The sequence below is a fragment of the Kryptolebias marmoratus genome, linkage group LG24 (genome assembly GCF_001649575.2).
Source record: "Kryptolebias marmoratus isolate JLee-2015 linkage group LG24, ASM164957v2, whole genome shotgun sequence".
NCBI lineage: Eukaryota > Metazoa > Chordata > Actinopteri > Cyprinodontiformes > Rivulidae > Kryptolebias > Kryptolebias marmoratus.
In genome coordinates this window covers 6,481,721-6,499,978 of record NC_051453.1, presented here as the reverse complement: position 1 = coordinate 6,499,978, position 18,258 = coordinate 6,481,721, and the positions used below count along the sequence as shown (strand labels likewise).

The following is an 18,258-nucleotide window of genomic DNA, read 5'->3' as shown; positions in this document are numbered from 1 at the left end:
GGGCTAGGGTTAGGGTCTCCTCAGGGTTGAAGGGGTCAGGGACCTTTGGCCCAGGGCTAGGGTTAGGGTCTCCTCAGGGTTGAAGGGGTCAGGGACTAGATTAAACTAACCCCAACTTTTAACCAACTGCAACTGTAAAACTTCTAATCTGAGAAACTATAGATTAGAACCTATTTTACTGTGTAATTCTATCTGTTTTTACTGATTTTTACTAAAACTCCAGTTGTTTTACAGTTTGGTGTTTTACTTTCACCATAACGTGTCATTAATCCTAATCTGCTTGTGTCGTGGGATGCAACTCACCATCATCTTGAGGCAAACTGCAAATAAGAGGAAACACAAACACCATCTTAGATTAAAGATATGAAACAAAAAAGTGACTTCAACGTTGCTCGTGTGGTTTCATGCCTCGCAACAAGAAGTTGGTTTGAATGAGCTGAAATATTTTGTAGTTTTAAGAGCGATAAAAACAGCAGCATGAATATAATCTCTGATTTACCTGTCTCTGCTGCTGGAGTCTACGTTTAACATCATTGGGGGGTCTGGAGGTGGTGGAGGTAAATCAAAGGTGTCCTTTTTTCTCAGCTGGGGCATTTTTCTCTTTACTGCCTCGTAGTCGATGTCCACACACGTGTTGCTGATGTATCCATCTGTGCAAAAACACAAAAAACACAACAACAAACACAGACGCTTTGATTTCAACAAGATAGTAAGGACATTTTTTATGCACAGACAGTTGACAGGCATTTCTCCAACTCAGAAATTTCATTTTAGTTCTACGAAAATGTTGAATTTGGTTCACGACAATAATTTGTACATAAAAAACTGAGCTAGATAGATAGATAGATGGATAGATGGATAGATAGATGGATAGATGGTGCTATATTCATTAGGAAAATTCATTTGTGGGTTCAGCAGCAGAGGTGATTTTGTAGGTTTCGCCCATGAAAAAGTTGCCAAATCTCCCCAGCCAAAGCCAAACAGCTTACTCTCGCTCATGTGAGCAACCAGCAGTAAACACATATTCCAAAGTCTGGGACTGAGCGCTATCCTCTAAGATGATATCGCTCTCCCCCACAGAGCAGGATTCATCTGTGACTACCTCCAAAATCCCTGACCTCAACACCACTGAACAGCTGTGGGGTCAGGTTGGACGTGCTGTTCGTTCCAGACTGACCAACACAACCATATCGGTTGACGTGAGACAAATCCTGGTTGAAGTGTGTGAACAAGCTGGTGAGCAGCATGAAGAGGAGGAACCAGGCTATTTGGGCTGCGTATGGTTCCTCCACATGCTACTGAGGCCCCTGTTTGTTAAATAAATAAATTGTTGAATTTCCATTATGTCTTGTTTTTTCAGACTTCAATCTTTGAATCTAATAGACAACACCAAACCAATACATATTCTGGTTGTTAACCGTTTTATAGTCTGTACTGTAAAACATGCTGTTTATGGGTTTAGCTGCCAATATCGTAAATATCACTCTTTTGATGTGGGTTTTTTGTGTTAACATGCTGCAAGTAAGACTGGATGTAGATGATAGTAATCGTGTCTATTTAACGTTTCATGTCAGACAGGGTTAATATGTACATATTGTGTTTTTAATGCTGCATTTTTAAAGTGTGCAGTCCTTTGTAATCAAGTAATGTAATTATAACTGTGTTTTTGAATTTAGTGCTGCTGTTGTGTTTCTGTTGTGGGTGCACATTGGACACCAGAGCCATTAGACGTCTTGTTTTGTTTCAGTCTTGTAGCCAGAAATCTGTTACAACTTTTAATGCTTTCATCCAATTCACTGCGCAACACATGCAGAAGATTATACTCACATAATATACTCTCAGCCTGTGAGAGGATCGTTTCATACTTTTATTTGACACTTTAACCACAGTCACATAGACCGGCATCAAAATAAAACGTGAAGTAACCACAGCAAGCTTCTTTTCATGTGCTTGTTGTAGCACATTTTGTCTTGTATTGGTCCTCCAGGGGAAAAATTAAGAAAATGCAAAAACTAAACTGAAAGGCAGAGAGTCAAAGCGATGCTTTCTGCCTCCTGCCTGCTTGTTATTTCATTTTCAGACGGAAACCATACATCTTCACCACCTGAATGTTAAATTAATGTTGGACATTTCATCTTTGCCGTCCCTCCCGTCTCTTCCTCTTTCTTTTTTGTTTTTAAATAAAAAAAATGACTCTCTAATTTGGTAACTGTGGTAAAGCTAAAGGAAGCTGTTGGCTTCAACATGTTTAGGAGAAAGAACCAATTTTGCTAAATATAGAGTCATTTTGCCATATTGCCAAGTCCTGAGAGGGGCCTTTTGGATTTTGTGGATAAAACTGAAGGTTTTCGACACATGACTGATTGAAACGGAGACTGAAACTTACAGTTTCCGTTCATCGAACGAGCCAACCATTTGCCTCTGGGGTTATTCTCCACACGGAGGATCTCCACGCTCTCTCCTTGTCGAAGACTGAGATCGAGTTTTCCCTCCCCTCGCCAGTCGTGACGAGCTCTGGCTGTGTGAAGAGCCTCCAACTCGCCTTGAATCTGCAGGGAGACAACACAAAAGATGAGCTGTTTTTTTTTAAAGAAAACATATCTGGAAAAAAATATGTGAAGAAAAGCGAAGAATCATGGTGGAGCTATGAGGGCATATTAAGCTATTGTTCCCTGGTGGACAGATAATTAGCTTTTTTTTTTAACCTGAAAGTTCTTCTTCAGCTCATTCTGTTTCTTCTGCTTCTCCAGCTGCTCCTTCCGTTCTTGTTCCTGTTGCCTCTTTGCTTCTTTCTTGTTTGGCTTCTCGGCAGCCGAATGGTTTGACACCAGCTGTTCCCTTCACGGAAACAAACAGTATAAAGTAATGATTCATCCCCTCTTTATTAAGAGACGCGGACATATTTTGTGTACCCCGTTTGTTAAAGAAAGAAAAACCCACAAAGGTTGAAAAACAACTTGAAACTGACAAACGTAACAAGAAGATTTGAGGACTGCATGTTTCTGCTCCTTCCACAGAGGCTCAACAGGATTTAGATCAGGCCTCAGGAGACCACTTCATAATCGTTTGTTCTGAGCCCTTTTGGGGTGTTTTTTAGCTCATTATCCTGTCAGAGGACCCATGACCAAGCTTTCTGACAGTGAGCACCTCATTTTGCTCCAGATTTCAAAACAGCTTTTTCTAATCTTCTGTCACAATAGCCTGCTTTAGGAGAGAATATTGCAGATGAGCTGATAAATAGGTTAATGTTTGATGGAAACATGTAAAGTTTTATCTCTTGAAGCATCATCTGAAACGCTAACTCAAAGGAGTTTTGTTGTTTTTCAGTAGTGGTTGTTGCACCAGAAGCTTCAGCCTCGGCAGATGCCAAAATAACCCGAGCAGTAACAGACATAGTAACAGTGAACTCTGTGATGTTCCAGCAGCTGCCGCTCTACTTTCGGCTGCTATGAGCTTAATAAACAAATGCCTAATACTTACTCATCAATCATCTCATACACGTCGTCATTATCATCATCGTCACCATCCTGCAAGAAAACGGTTTTATTTTCAGTTTTACAGAGCAAAGAAGCTGTCAGGTTTTAGATTATTACATCAAAGATGAATTTATTCATCAAAAAAACTGACATATTCTGATTTTTTTCTGCCTAAACTTGACTTTTGTGTACGTCTGAGTTTCATGTACTTACCTCTTCCACAAAGTGGGAGCTGTTGTCACTGAAGGACTCTGTAAAGTTAGAAATTTAACAAATATGTTTCGTTTTCAAAGTCAGTTAATGAAAATACTTAAAATTGCAAAAAAAAAAGAAGCTTGCAATAGTTTGTTTTATTTTACCATTTTTTTCAAAGCTTCCAACATCATCGTAAGGGTCCTGTTCATCCTCAAAGTCTCTGAAATCAGTAAACACATTTTGATAATATTACATCATTTCTGTTATACTAGAAGCCGAGTACGTCCCGAAAGAATATCACCTACCGCCTTTCATGTCAGAGTTTTAGACTAAAATCATCCTATGTAGAGAAATTGTGAATGACTCTCAGCTACTACCACATCAAACTTTACCTCAGTATCTGTACAGCTGAGTTGTTTTTAAAATCAGCTGTGGCAGCCATTTTGAATCAGGATGGCTCCAAAAGCATAACCAGTTCTATAATTACACCCAGTGATTATATGGTTGGAGTTTTATTCAAATCCATCCAGTGATTCATGAGATATTTCACTAACAAGAAACACAAATACACACAAAGAAATGGCTGACCCTAAAAACCTAAAAAAAAATTGAACTCCTGACATTTTTATATTAAAAGAAGGAAAAGTAATTTAAAGTTTGCAAAGCTAACACAGCAAACAATCAAATATTTGTAAATTTTTCTCCCAAATTATACAGATTTGTTGATTTTGTTTATTTGGGTTTTTTTTAACACCTTTTAGGAATATGTTGTTTATATTCTTAAACACAAATTACTCTTTTAAACAAATCAATGAGTGACTTCTGACACAAAATTCCTGACAATACATATCAAAAATTGTTCATACATTGTAAATAAAGCGTATTACACATGACGGTTCTTTTAATGCCGCAAAAGCTTTAACAACTCTGATTTCCTGTCAGTAAAACACTAGAAGCTGCACATTTGGAGTCGTGAACATCACGTCGAGACACTCACACAGAGGCGATCTGTCGCTGAAGCTTGTTGGGTTTGCTGGATCGTAGTGGAGGTTCTGGAGGACTTACCACCGTTGGCGAAGACATTTTCCTGTCTGCTGAACCTGGGAAACAAATTCAGAAAACACGACAAACAAAACCCCAAATCATCAAACTCTTCTGAATAATTTCAAGATTTTTCACTTTGGTTTATTTCAGGTCTCAAAGGCTTTCAGAGAGTTAAAAAAACAATATGCCAACATACATACAGTATGTTGTGTTTGTATATTCATTAATTATAAACTTGAAACATTTCTAATTAAATGCTTTCCTTGAAGGCCTTTATCTGCCAGAGCTTTCCGCTAAAAATATCTTATGATGAGAAAAGACGGAGTTGTAGCCATATTTATCTTCTATGGGAGTGAATCCAAAATAAAATAACCGGTTAATTAATCAATAATTACTTAATCTTATAGTGAGAATTTCATTACAATCTGTTCAGTGTTTTGTGAGATATTTTCATGAACAAACACTGAGATAGAGAAAAACATCGTGGCTCAACTTCGGCAGTGGATGGTAATTATGGCGCATTTGTTTAGGCTCTTTACTCAACATCAGCCGTTTTCAGAAACAGGATTAATATTTTCAAAATAAAACTTAGTCACCAATAATTGATTTCTTCGCCTCTTTTCTAACTGTAGCGGCACAAAAATGTTTACAAGAAATAAAACAATCTAGTTTCCTTGTACTGCTGGAGAAAGGCACCATCTCCCTGTGACCTGAAAAGAAGAAGCAGGTAAGAGAAAACAGATGAATGCTTCATCTTCCTCCTCTACATCCATCCATCCATTTTCTTTCCCCGCTTTTTAATGTCCAGCAGTCCGTGTGTGAGAGGCGGGGGACTCCCTGAATGGGTCAGAAGCTCATCACATAAAGACAAACAACCATTCATGCTCTCACTCACACATAGGGACAATTTAGTTACCAATCAACCTAACATGCATGTTTTTGGTCAGTGGGAGGAAACCGGAGAGAACCCACGCATGAAGGACAGGAGGCGAACCTGCGACCTTTTCACTGTGAATCGCTAACCACGACTCCACCGTGTCCCTCCCACTTCTACTTGTTTTAACTAAAAGACTGAGAGCTTTTTATTGATGAAGAAAACAAAGAAACAAACATCAGGTTGTGTAAAACCAAATAATGTTTGATGGCATTCTGCATGGCTGTGACTCACCTTCACTTCTGTTGAAACCAGGGAAGGCAGATCCACACCTGAACTTCAGAAAAGGCTCCAGGTTGACATGAGGAGGTCGTTTGGGTTTTAAGGGTAGGGGTCCTTCAGGAGGCAGCGGCTTTCTTAGCGGACTCACATCCTTTGAGCTCCTCTGGCGGGAATGATGTCGTAGAGGGAACGGCGTGGTGATGGGAGACGACGTATGAGATGAAACTGGACTTCGAGCTGGGCCCAGATTGGTACCTGGAGATCTCTGGTGCCTCAGCATCATGTTCTGGAGCATCTCCCCCGTCTGCTTGACCTTTCTGGTGTCTCCCGGTGGAATGGGTGCTTTGGTTGCAGAAACGGGAGGCGGTCGAGGGAAACAAGCAGGTCTGGAAGGGATGGCGGCGGTCGGCGGCTCCGCTCTGGAGAACCTCATCAGTCCAGGACTGGCTGACGGAGGAGGAACTGAGGCTGCCAGTCTGTGGGTCAAATTGTTCTCCATCATAGGAAGAATGGCTCTCCCTAAACCTGGCTGGAGAGATTTTGGAGAGCTGCTGGTGTCTGAGACTCTGGCCTGGCTGTTGAACCTGTCCCTCAGAGCCTTCACATCAACACTCTCCTCCTGAAAACAACACAGGAGCACAAATTCAGCTGCTGCTGCTGCTGCTGCTCTGGTTCTGAAGCAGGAAGTCAGCAGAGCAGCACAGAGCAAGGCATGCCCCCCACGCGTAAACTTTCTGCACCCGTCAAACTACTACAAAGTCAGAATGCAGCGTGCAACATCTCTGCTTCCTGGTTATGACTTCCACAGAGCTGATAAGTTTCTCTGCAGTGCATTAAAACCTCTCAGCACACACAAGTTATTTGTTCTCATATTTTATGCTCGAGCCTAAATCTTTATAAAATCAAATGAACAAATCCATTTAAAGGTTGAGCATTAATCCAACACAAATGCTCTGCATATGCTGATGTGTCTTGTACTTTTTAAAAAGGCACATCACGACCACAACTCACCCGAAATAAGACCTCATCACTCTTTCTTACTGTCACTTTCAGTTCAGGTTACTGTTATAATAAGCCCTCTACAGTAAAGCAGGGCTTATCATCAAACATATTTCCAGCTGTGAGTGCTCCAAAGAACCCAGTTGTTGTTATTCCTTTAAGCAGAGTTTAAAAAAAATGACACTGATGGAGCTGATGGAGGGAAGCTCAACACGTCAGGCTGTAACTTGTGATTGTCAGTAATTAATATTCTAATATAATCTCCGAGCCAGAGAGACTCAATCAAAGTTTTTACAGACGTGTAATCGTTATTTTTGCTTTCATCTTTCAGTATTTAATCTAAAATAAAACATATCAGACATTTCTTTGTCAAACTCTTGTTTGGAAAAGTAACATCTAACTTAATTTCATAGTTTGTTAGTGTACCATGTTTTCCTCTAAGCTGCGAGTTAGATGGGAGTATAGGAGGACAAAATTTTGTTATTTAGTCTTTTTTTTTTAAATAAAGTAATAAGCTACATTCAGTTTTCACAGCACGCACATTTGCTTCCCTTAAATAATCTGAAATATTCATTTAATGGTGAATAAAAAGCACTCGACAACATGGGCAGCTTCTGATTTACAATACGCCACAAAAATCAGATGTCATTGTTAGAGCTGCTTACTTTGTTCTGCTGAATTTGTTTTGTTTATCTGCTTTATTTTGTGACTTTCTTATAGATCCGGTCTTTGTCAGCTGGGCACCGGTTTGGGTTTATCATCTATATGCTGTTTGGTTAAACTGTTACTGTTAAATTAATAATTCACAGTCAAAACTGTGCTAAAGATTGCTGACACTAAGACAACAGTGATCAAATAGCTCCTCAGCTCATTGCGATTTTAAAGTGACTTTTACAAAATTATGCAGCTTTTTTAAAAATTCACATGTAGATTTTCCCAATGTTGTTTATTTTAAAGTGATTATAGCAGAATCATGCAAACCAGAGCTCATATAACCAAAGTGAGCATCGTCATAAAAGAGTTTTATCCTCGTCATCAACTAATGTTTGATATTTCTTCACTCAGTCTGTGTGTTACGGAGTCCTCTGCTTTCTGTTTCTGATCACGAACGGATGTCTCTTTGTTCGTACTGAAGTGGATGTTCAAAAGCTATTTCCTGTTTGGGTTTTTTTTTTTTTTTTTTGGTGTTGATTTTTTTTTTTTTTTTGCTGTGACCTTAAAGCTGAGTTTTTTCTGTCTCTGTAATTTGTAACAACTTGACTAAATGACGTTGTTTATAAAATACGGATATGACTTTTAACATTTAAAGGAGATTTAAAACTAAATTTTGTGTTGTCCAACCTATTAAAAAACCGTCTAGTCTTAATTCTTCTACTATAGCAGAAACACAATTTAAAATATTTCCATTTATTTTAGTTATGTATATGAGTGACACAGAAGTGAGTTTTGTTTAATTTATTTAAAGGATTTTTTAAAAAGACACTGCAGATTGTAACCAAACAATCCTCTCATTGTTTTAGTTCAAACTCAGCATACATTCTCAGAAAAAAAGCTTTTTTAGAGCAATTTTGACTTTTAAAGGACAAAATTAAATACATTTAATGTCTCTGTTACTCTGCTGTCTAAACAATAAAAGAATTACAAAAAGGAATTTATGTCCAAGTTTAAACCGAGGATGAAGAGCAGGAAGTGTTCACAACCACACATCTTCACCTCAGGCAGCATCCTGCACGGTTACCACGGAAACGCCCTCTGCGCCAATGAGCTGCAACCTCTGCTCGCCGCCGCCGTCTTTCTACATTGTCGCCGTCGCTCTCTTATTGCAGGGACCAAAGAAAACGTGAAAAAATAAAAAACGTCTTCGCCACAAGAAGCTCACACACAACACTGCGGGGCTCTGCCGCCAGTCAGTCAGCGAGTGAGCGCCTGCAGCAAAAAGAAAAGTAGAAAAAGTGTCTGTAGACTCCCTGACACATTTACTCAGGCAACGGCCTCAACCACAGACTGTAAACATGCAGGTGTGCCTAAAACCAAAGAAGAAGAACTGCAGCTTTGTGCAAAGGAGCACTAATATGGTGATGCAAATAAAATATGACTCAGTTGCGGTCATGGTTTAAATTTTCCTCAATGATTTTGGGGTGTTTGAAGTGCTAAAACTAGCTTTGACACTGGTGACGTCCTGCATGTTGATCTTAAAACGACATCTTAAATAGAAAGCTGAACCTGTTGAAGGTGACTCAGTTTAGCTCCACAGACGTTCAGTACGTAAACCATCCTGCACAATAAATGACCCGCATGAATGTGGATTACATAATTAGTTGTTAGTTGTTATATATAGAAGTTTAAAGGTTCATCCGCAAAACATTGAGTCACTAACCGATTGGCACACATAAAAGTCTATTGACAGGGATGTAAATTCAGATACACAAACCGAGAACACCAAATACTGTAGCCTGTCCACTGCAAATAAAAGTTAAGCGACTCTGAGAACACTGTGAATGATTAACTAGTGATAGCTGTGAAATAAAGCTTTCTTTCATCAGCTGCAGAATGAACATTAAATTAGTTTTTTCTAACTCCACCTTCCTCTTTTTATTAATAGAAAACATCTCATTTTAGTTGGCTGTGTTGGGGTTAAAAATAAGAAGGAAACTGACGTTAGACCCACAACAAAGAAATATTCAAGTTGAAGTCTTTCGACTAATATTAGCTCCTTCACAGACACCTCGGTGGTAAGGAGGAAGTGACCAGAATAAAACAGCCAGCCGAAGAAGAAAAGTGTGAAAGGTGCGAACAGGTTATATTTCAGGAATAAAGTCATAATTAATGTTGTCCTACCATGTTTGTCTTTGTTTTTATGGATGAATAAGGTGTCCCATGTCCAGCATTTGCTCAGAGTCCAGGCTAATGCTGCTGCTCTCAGAGCCACATGACCTAAAGCTGCTGTAAAGGAGGAAATGATCTGAAATAGTATGGACAGCAGGGTGACTGAGAGCAGCATGAGAGGAAGAGCAGAAGCATGAAAACTGTGTCAGCCAGGTGGTCTCTGCACTCCCTCTAATGTCAGGGGGGTTGGTTTTTGTTTTTTTTGTTTGTTTTTTACTGTGTAACACGATGGAAGAGTGAAAAAGAAACGCTCAGTTCAAGTGAAGGAAATGCAGGAGCATAACTGCTTGTGAGCATTTTTCTATTCTTTGTTTTTATTTTTGTTTGACTGTTATTGTATGTATGAGTTTGAGAAAGCAAAAAAAAAACTGAAACGACATTATTCGAGACAGTAAAGACAAAACCACATCACCCGCTGCCTTGCAAGGCAAAGTTTTAAACAAAAATCTGTAAAATTGACAAATTTATAACCATTCTGTGTTTGCTAACGTGGTGGCCATCTTGTACATCCAATGATTAGTTTTAGAGTTTAAACAACATCCACCCAGTAGCTCACAAGATATTTTGCTAACAGACAAACACACACTCACAAACAAAAAACTCAAAGAAAACTGATTCTGCCTGTAAATAAAACTCAAATAAAATTCATGTAGTCAAATATTATAAACCACAATTTTCCCAGAAAGGTTTTTAATACAGCAGATATTGTAGAGATTGAATTTATATCAATGAAATATTCAGATAGTACAGTTTATGTCCCAAAAGTGTGAAAAGATTTTAAAAATGATACTTAATTTATCACATGAATTGTATTTAAAACTGGTAGACACCAAACAATACAAAGGAAGTCTTTTTAAAAAGTGAAAAATCAACATCTTGTATATTATAAACAATCAAAAGAAAATAAATATTTTCATCAGATACTGACAATTCAGTTAGGTTTGTGGTTCATAAACGAAAAAAAGAGATAGATAAAAACAATGACTCTAAGGTATAAATAAGCCACTGATGAAATGAAAACACACTTGTCTCTGTGTCATAAGCCTAAACTTTACACTTCTCCTTTTTCTTTCTGCTGTTCCCTTTTCAGGGGTCGCCACAGCGAGTCATCCTCCTCCATCTAACTCTGTCCTCAGTCCAACTCCCTCCATGTCCTCTCTAACTGCACCCATATATGTCCTCTTTGTCTCTAACATACTTCTACCAATATACCCTCTGTCCCTCCTCTGGACATGTCCAAACCATCTCAGTCTGTCTCTAACTTTATCTCCCAGTCCTTCAACCTGTGCTGGACCTCTGATGACATCATTCCTAATCCTGTCCATCCTCGTCCCTCCCAAGGAGAACCTCAACATCTTCAGCTCTGCCACTTCCTGTTCCGTCTCCTGTCTGTCTGTCCTAAACTTTACACCTAAACTAATAAAAAAAAAAATAGAAATCTTGAAAACAGAAATGATTATCTTCTCAGATTTTAACACCTGATCATTTTCTGTGCACATGAACAGAATTATGAGCTCAATCAAATGTTTTTTTTTTTACTGGAAAGCAAAAAGGAAGAAAAAAAAACTGGACAATTGAATTCAGATATTCACACCACCATCAAACCTTTTCCTCCAGTTCATCACAGGAGCGAGTGGCTGTAAAAGGTGGTGGCTCCCAGGTTTACAGCTGATCCAGCGGGGGTAGATAGGGTCTCCAAAGGGTCGGAGTATCCGTTAAGAGCTGATGGAGCAGCAACACCTCCAGCCATCATGAAGCCAGGCTGAGGGCTCGCCACGCTGCACCCCTGCGGCTGGCCTCCCGCGGGGGGCGCTGTGGCGCTCTGTGGCATCCAGGCCGGCACACCTGGAGAGGTGGGCCAGTGACCTGCCCACTGGTTTCCCTGCAGGCCCTGCTGACCCCAGGGCCCTGTGGTTGGAGACTGTGGAGGAGGGGTGAACGGAGAGCCCCCCACTGGCTGCTGGGGGAACATGGAGAGAATCTGAGCGGTGGAGAGTGTTGGCTGTGGGGACTCTGTGGGAGAAGATAATTGAAATCAAGAGAGGTTTTAGACAAGGAGAAAACCAAAAATTAGTGTCAACACAAAGTAGAGGAGTATCTGAAAGCAACAAGGTAATGCTTTTGGAAATAAGAGGTCTTAAGTTAGATGCTGATTTGTTTTTTTTATTGCAACCCCAATTCCAAAAGGTTGGGATTTTCCATAAAATGTGATTAAAAATCCATATTTCATTCACAAAGGAACACAGTAAACATGTTAATTGTTGAAACTAAGTAATTGTACATTTTTTTTCGAAAACAAAAAGATAATTGTGATTTTTATGGCAGCAATACATCTCCAAAACCTAACAGGGCCATGTCTTCCACTGTGAAGCATCTCTTCTTCTTCTTCCAACAGCCTGTAAACTTCTAGGACCTGAGTGGAGCAGCTGCTGTAGGTTTTGGAGGGAAGGTTGTCCCATTCGTGTCTGATGGAGGATTCTAGCTGTTCAGTCCTGGATCTTCTTTACTGGATTTAATGCTGGATGGGAGCAGATGTTGTTCTAAAACCTGCATTTATTCTGTCTTTCCAGACATGTAAGCTGAGGCTCTAATGCACCCCCATACCATAAGAGAGGCAGGCTTTGGAACTGGGCGCTGACAATAGCATGGGTGGTCCCTCTTCTCTTTAGTACGGATGATGTGGCATTAGTTGTTTTTGATTTTGACTCAGTCCATTTTAAGTAAACTTTGTTCCAGAGAAGACAGCTGTATTTTTTTCTTTGCCTGATAGAGCTTTAACCAGCATTTGTTAATGGCTTCCCGATCTGTATTTCTAGACAACGTTTTGTGGAAGTGCTCCTGAGCCTGATTCAGCTTCTCTGAAATGCTTTTTTTTATACCCAGTCCTCCTTCTGACCTGCTGACTATGAATCAAATTAATTTTAAAAATCCTCCTCCAGCTGTTTGTTTGTACCACTTACTTTTTCAGCCTTTTGTTGCCTCTGTTGAGATGTTTTCCTGCCATTCAAAATTCAAATTATCTTTTTTTTTAAAAGATACAATTTCTTAGTTTCAGCATTGTGTTCCATTTAAAAAAAAAACTAAAATGTGCGTTTATGAAATCTGTAAATCATTGGAATGGATTCATTTTTCATCCATATTTCACACAACCACTGTATTGAAAGCGAAGTTGTACTTGTTTAGTTTTGAGTGAAAATGAGCAAGGATTGTATGTTTCCCAACAGCACTCTGAGAATAATGACACAATGTTCAGTAAAATCATGGAAACATCCTCCCTTTTAGAAAAACTAAAAAAGTCTTTTCTTTTAAATTGTCAGGTCAAAGGGCAGCGGAACGGCTGGAAAATTTGACTGACTATAAATGGAGGTAATTACTTATGTGTTACTGCAATGAAGCAAGAAAATAAACACAAATTGCAGATTTTATTAATATGTTTGATTGGGGGGCATTAGGTTTACAGTAAAACTGAATCATTCGTTAATAAAATGTTTGATGAAACAGCCGCAAATCAGCTCTTCTGGTTTAGGATTTAACACCATCATGTGATGTGTTAACACAATTTGGTGGCGTTGGCGCTCTTATAATAAAAACATAAGTAACTGACTCATTTTGAAATATAGGAAGTGGAAATGTTTGTCATTTAGCTTCATCGCCAGCAGCCTTGTGTGTTTGAGGACACTCCTCTGAACTGACTCCTGTCTGAATCATCCCTTTGGACTGATGTCCTGTTTTTGTGGAACAACCCCACATGTCAGTAATTTGTCTGTTTCTGCATCACTAACCAGGCTGACTGACACATGACATCTGAGAGGGGCTCAGAGGCTGTTCCAGCGGAGGCGAAAACACTTCCATCAGCTCATTGTTTACAGAAACCTGCAGGCAGAAACACGAAAAAGTATCTTTTAACAACTCAGCAACACCTAAACAACGACAGGTTGCAGGTCATTCTGTCACTGTGGGAAACGTTCAAGGAAAACTGAAAATAAATTATAACAAGAACTATGCAGTTTGTATTTGTTTAAATATCCGATTTGAAGACATTAAACAATGAGGCCAGAAACACAATCTAAAGACAAATAAAGTCTTTTAAAAACAAAAATTGTTACAGATTGGTGGTAAAAATCTGATTTGAAACCTGCCTGGTTTGCTTGTCCCGATGACGGCTCGGGTTGTGCACTGAACACATCCTCGAAAGCTGCTGCCTGAAATACAACAAGTCACATGTGACGTCCATCTAAAAAAAATAAAATACAAAAAAACAAATAAAAGTTGTTCAGTTACCTCCGGCAGAGTGGCTGGAGCTTCATTTAGTAAAACTAAAGAAATATTCTGAAAAAAACAAACGATGTCTTGAAATCAAACAAACAACAGACTGACAAAAAGCACATGTGGAGTTAATTCTGACTTGGTTTTCTGTAGGTTCATCTGAGGTCTCCTGGGTGACTTTATGGCAAATCTCCTTTAAGTCAAGAAGGACCGGATCTGCCTGGTAGAAATAAAACGATAAACATCCTCACAGCAGGATGGCACAGAGATCCAAAAAGTATAACGGTAGCCATCTATTATCACAAAAGGCTGACTGGATTATTACAACTTGCCTATAATGCTATAGTTATAACTACTAACGAGCTCCTGTCCTGTGCCGGTACCTGGTGGGCCGTCTTGATGTAGAAGAGAACAAACGCATCCTGGTTTTGGTAGATGTAGGCCAGAGCTCTGGGGTCGAACTCATCTTTCGTCAGAGAGCTGATCCTGTTTCTGTCATGCTCATAAACGAGTATCTGAAAAACAGGAAAATACAAAAAAAACAAAGTTTTTACTTTTGGATAAGTAAGGTTTGGTTATGAAGACACTGGGAGAACAGAAAATGTCCACTAGTGCAAGAAAACAGTAAAAATGTTTTTACTGTTTTAGCTTTTGTGCCTAAACTGAGAAATGCAACCAAACATTTAAGAGAATCCTGAAAACATATTAAAGTTAGTTATATTTAATTGTATCTTTGGTGTTCCTGCAGCCTTTCATAAGGAGATCAGGCCATAACATAGAAAAAGATGAGAAACTACAACTTAAATAAGCTTTCAGAAAGTATTTTATTTATTCCAAATAAATTTTAAGGATTGTTTCATTTAGGAAACACGCAAAATCTCAGTTCATTCATTAAAAAAGACCAGGTTTTTTTTTTGTGGTTACAAAGAATAAGAGGGACAGTTTCAGTTCACAGTATGAGCCTGAAGGTGGCGCTACAGCTGCAGGGCTGAACAATGAAATGACAGCTGGGACAGTGGACTCACCCCGGTTCTTTCATCCAAAATTTTCAAACCACTGGAGGAAATTTTCAGCCAGATTCTGGGCTTGTGTTTCCCCTGTTTCCTCGCTGCTGCCTCCAAACCCTTTAACACAAACAAAAGCATCAAATAAAGATATTATTTGAGCTAAACTGTGTTTTTTTTTTACTACAATGTAACATAATTCAGTCTGAGCTTATGCAAAATGTGAGTTATCTAAATAAATAATTGTAAAAGATATATCCTTTATCTATAGTTTATAACTGGGTTTAATCCAGTGAAAGTGTCTGCAGTTTAAATGAAGTTGTTAAGTGATGTTAGTGTCTCTGTCTGCAGGAATTTACATGACAAATTTTGCAAATCTGAACCCCGAAGCTTCATTTTTTCAGACCTAATTGAAGCAGCTGGCAGTGTTTCTTTAAAAGAGTAAGTTCTTAATAAAAAAGAGCATCATAAAAGCACAATGCACATCATTTTTTTTTTGCAATTGTGGATTTATTTTTTTTACAAATGCATGCATTAAAGTTTAAAAATAATAATAAAAAGACTATTCTGTAAAATAAATCATTATGAAATCAACTAAACTACAAGTAATTTAGGTTATTTATACATTTTATTTTTAAAATACAATGCCTAGTTTTGGACTGTGTGGGGAAAAAACACAAATTTGAGAATTTTTGTCGTATTTCAACAAAGATGTGAGTTAGAGACCCTCCTTTTGCAATCATTTTACCAATTAGAACAACTAGATCAACAATATTTAATCAAATCTGTGATAAGAGTTAGTCTAATCCTGACATTTTTTTCGGCCCAGTTCCAACATTTTTGGATTTTATAATTTAAAATTTATTTTTACCCGAGTTTTAATTAAAGAGCACCTTACTGTCATAAGATAAATAAAACCTTAACCCTTTTAAAACAACCAACTCTAAGTCCTAACATCCAGACATCATGTTTTAATCTCACGTCTCATTTAATGACATTTAAACATCTGATGTTTATTTTTAATTTTCCCTTTGATTTAATGAGGACAGAAGGGGGAAAAGAGCAGACAGGAGGAAATACCTTTCGACAGACAAACCTTCAGTTTCATCATGGAGTCCCGGCACATTTTCTCTCCCTGGGTGTCGGGGACGGGGTCCATGCCAATCAGCTTGGCCTTGTAGCGAACCCCGTCGCCATGGAAACGGGATGGAGCGCCCGCTGCTAATCGTGTATAAAAAAAACAAGGATAAAAGTGTGAGGAAAAATGTGACTGAGGGTTAGAGACCAGCAGAATGTGATGTTTAAAGGGTCACACAGAAGTGTTTTATTTACTTTGTCACTTGTGTTTACAATATTATTTTTTATCTCTATCATGCATATATTTAACAAAAAATGCTTATTATCAATTTGGCTTCATTTTATTTCCCTAACCACTGCTGTTCAGGGTCAAAGGGAGAGGAAAAAGCCTTTCATTGCATTCTTAACTTTATACGTTTTTACAACGCTTGCATCAGCAGGTTGTTATAAAACTCCTGCAGTTGCACTTTTTTATGCACAGGACTTCATAAAACAATTTCTCTGAAATGATTTCCTCGTTGGAGACATGTGAGACAAGAGTCCATCACTCTGTTAAATAACAGCTATTCAGTCCGTCTGGGAAAAACTGTAATTTATACGCCAAATAAAAAGACGATAATCCTCTTGACTCAAAAGCTCCTCAAGTTTCAAGAAAAGTCGAAGAATTTCCAGTCAAACATTTCGGATCATTTGGAAGAAAAAGCAAACTTTATTTCCTGAAAACACTCCAACTTCCCATCAGAATAACAAACTTAGTCCCAGAAGTTGTTCAGGATGTCAAACAATGTTTGATTGTTTTTAATATCACCTGCTGCTGAAGCTGAAAGAGCGATAAAGTGTTTACCCATGTCTTTAGCAAAACATTTCCCAAATCACCAAATGAATTTCAATGAAACTTAAAGAAATAAATCATCGGATGTATATCTTTAACTGATGAACGTTTGGAGTCTATACAGTTTAAGATGGCCACCACAGCTAACCCACTTACACAGAATTGGCTATAACTCAGTGAGTTTTACAGATATTGGGCTAATATTTTGTGAGGTAGTAGCTGTCACAACATATACTCCAACCACTAAAAGATCACGGATGAGACTGAATATAGTGTTTGAACAAAATGGATAAAACTCCATCATTTCTCAGAGCTAAGCATAAAGTGGTAGCAGGGGATAGGCATCCCTTCAAGAAATGCTAGGGCTTTAATTAAAGAAGCTTTTTATACTTTGAGCTCATTTATGCAACACAGGCTTCCTCAGTTTGAGTCAAGAGTTTTGTCAGACGTTTTCTGTTTTGATGGGAAAAACAGAACCAGATTTAGTAGTCACCGCGCACAGAAAACTCTGAGAGGGAACTCTGACAGCCAGCAGCAGCCAAACACAATCATACCTTCTGTTCTGGAGGTCGGCCCGGTTCTGACAGCAGTTTGGACCGCAGCATGAAAACTCCCAGCTGTTTGCTCGGTCATGATGTTGGAAATCAGAGCAGGGGGCTCAAGATCCTGAAAGATTTAAAGAATAATTTGTCCTCACAAGTAAAGTAAATTAAAGTATTATTTGGTTGTTTAAAATGTTTTATCCAGCTCACCTGATGGTTGCGTCTCTGCGTTGCTAAAGCTGAAACTGCGGCGTCAAAGGTCAGGCTGCAGACTCACTGGTGATATATTAACATCCGCTGGGAGGCTCACATGCATGGGAACTCTTAAAAGACTGAAGAGGCATCATTAAAAAGGATAGACCATGCACAGTGCTTCCCCTTTCACTGAATGCTTCTGAGGTCACATGTTTCCCTCAAGGACAGGGTCTCTGGTGGTATTTTCCTAAAATAACTGTTCAGCTAAGAGAGTCCGGCTAAAAAGTCATAAAAGGTGGGTTTGAACTTTCATTAAAGCTGTAAAAAAATATCTGTGGCTGTCACCTTTACACCAACCGGTACTAATTAGAAAACGAACACCGTTTATAACATGCTTTCTAAATGGAAACGTGACTGCAAGCCACCCAGAGGTGCCTCAGAGAATTACACATAAACCTCCTGGGATGAAGCTCACTGAGTAAGCTGTGTTTTATTTTAAATCAAGAAAAGAAAAGAATACCCTCAACCACTGTTTTTTTTATTTAAAATTTATTTGATAGGGACAATGCACATTATTTAACATTAC

The 18,258-nt window shown here is 38.7% G+C and overlaps 2 protein-coding genes across 3 annotated transcripts in view; both read right to left on the bottom strand.

Moving 5' to 3' along the window:
* The window catches only part of si:ch73-40i7.2 (FYN-binding protein 1), a 15,279-nt gene extending 5,413 nt beyond the window's left edge, over nt 1–9,866 (bottom strand). Inside the window, exons 1-10 of the mRNA XM_017413340.3 lie at nt 9,709–9,866; nt 5,884–6,490; nt 4,669–4,771; nt 3,836–3,891; nt 3,690–3,727; nt 3,481–3,527; nt 2,706–2,838; nt 2,387–2,549; nt 500–650; nt 304–320 (exon numbers count right to left, since the gene is read on the bottom strand). Coding sequence (XP_017268829.1) covers nt 304–320; nt 500–650; nt 2,387–2,549; nt 2,706–2,838; nt 3,481–3,527; nt 3,690–3,727; nt 3,836–3,891; nt 4,669–4,771; nt 5,884–6,490; nt 9,709–9,711 — 1,318 coding nt within the window. The 5' untranslated portion in view covers nt 9,712–9,866. The remainder of the gene's footprint in view (nt 1–303; nt 321–499; nt 651–2,386; nt 2,550–2,705; nt 2,839–3,480; nt 3,528–3,689; nt 3,728–3,835; nt 3,892–4,668; nt 4,772–5,883; nt 6,491–9,708) is intronic.
* Nucleotides 9,867–11,104: 1,238 nt separating this feature from the next.
* On the bottom strand, nt 11,105–17,900 carry LOC108234320 (disabled homolog 2). 2 transcript variants are annotated; one of them, XM_025005353.2, is made up of 10 exons: nt 17,688–17,900; nt 17,490–17,601; nt 16,123–16,244; nt 15,048–15,146; nt 14,406–14,537; nt 14,162–14,242; nt 14,038–14,085; nt 13,896–13,958; nt 13,539–13,629; nt 11,105–11,769 (listed from the first exon to the last, which is right to left on the bottom strand). In XM_025005353.2, exons 2-10 carry the CDS (start codon nt 17,566–17,568, stop codon nt 11,378–11,380), a joined length of 1,107 nt encoding a protein of 368 aa, XP_024861121.1. In that variant the 5' UTR covers nt 17,569–17,601; nt 17,688–17,900; the 3' UTR covers nt 11,105–11,377. The 2 variants fall into 2 exon arrangements, with proteins under 2 accessions (XP_024861121.1, XP_017268890.1); XM_017413401.3 differs by having other exon boundaries at nt 16,123–16,247; nt 17,688–17,890.
* Nucleotides 17,901–18,258: the final 358 nt, after the last annotated feature.

Excerpts from the sequence above, each read along its gene's own strand:
- LOC108234320 (XM_017413401.3), bottom strand. The coding sequence starts at position 17,568 with ATGACCGAGCAAACAGCTGGGAGTTTTCATGCTGCGGTCCAAACTGCT. Across the intron at positions 16,248-17,489 it reads GCCGACCTCCAGAACAGAAG|CAGCGGGCGCTCCATCCCGT; the intron begins GTATGATTGTGT and ends ATACACGATTAG. Across the intron at positions 13,630-13,895 it reads CATCGGGACAAGCAAACCAG|GTTTCTGTAAACAATGAGCT; the intron begins GCAGGTTTCAAA and ends TTCTGCCTGCAG.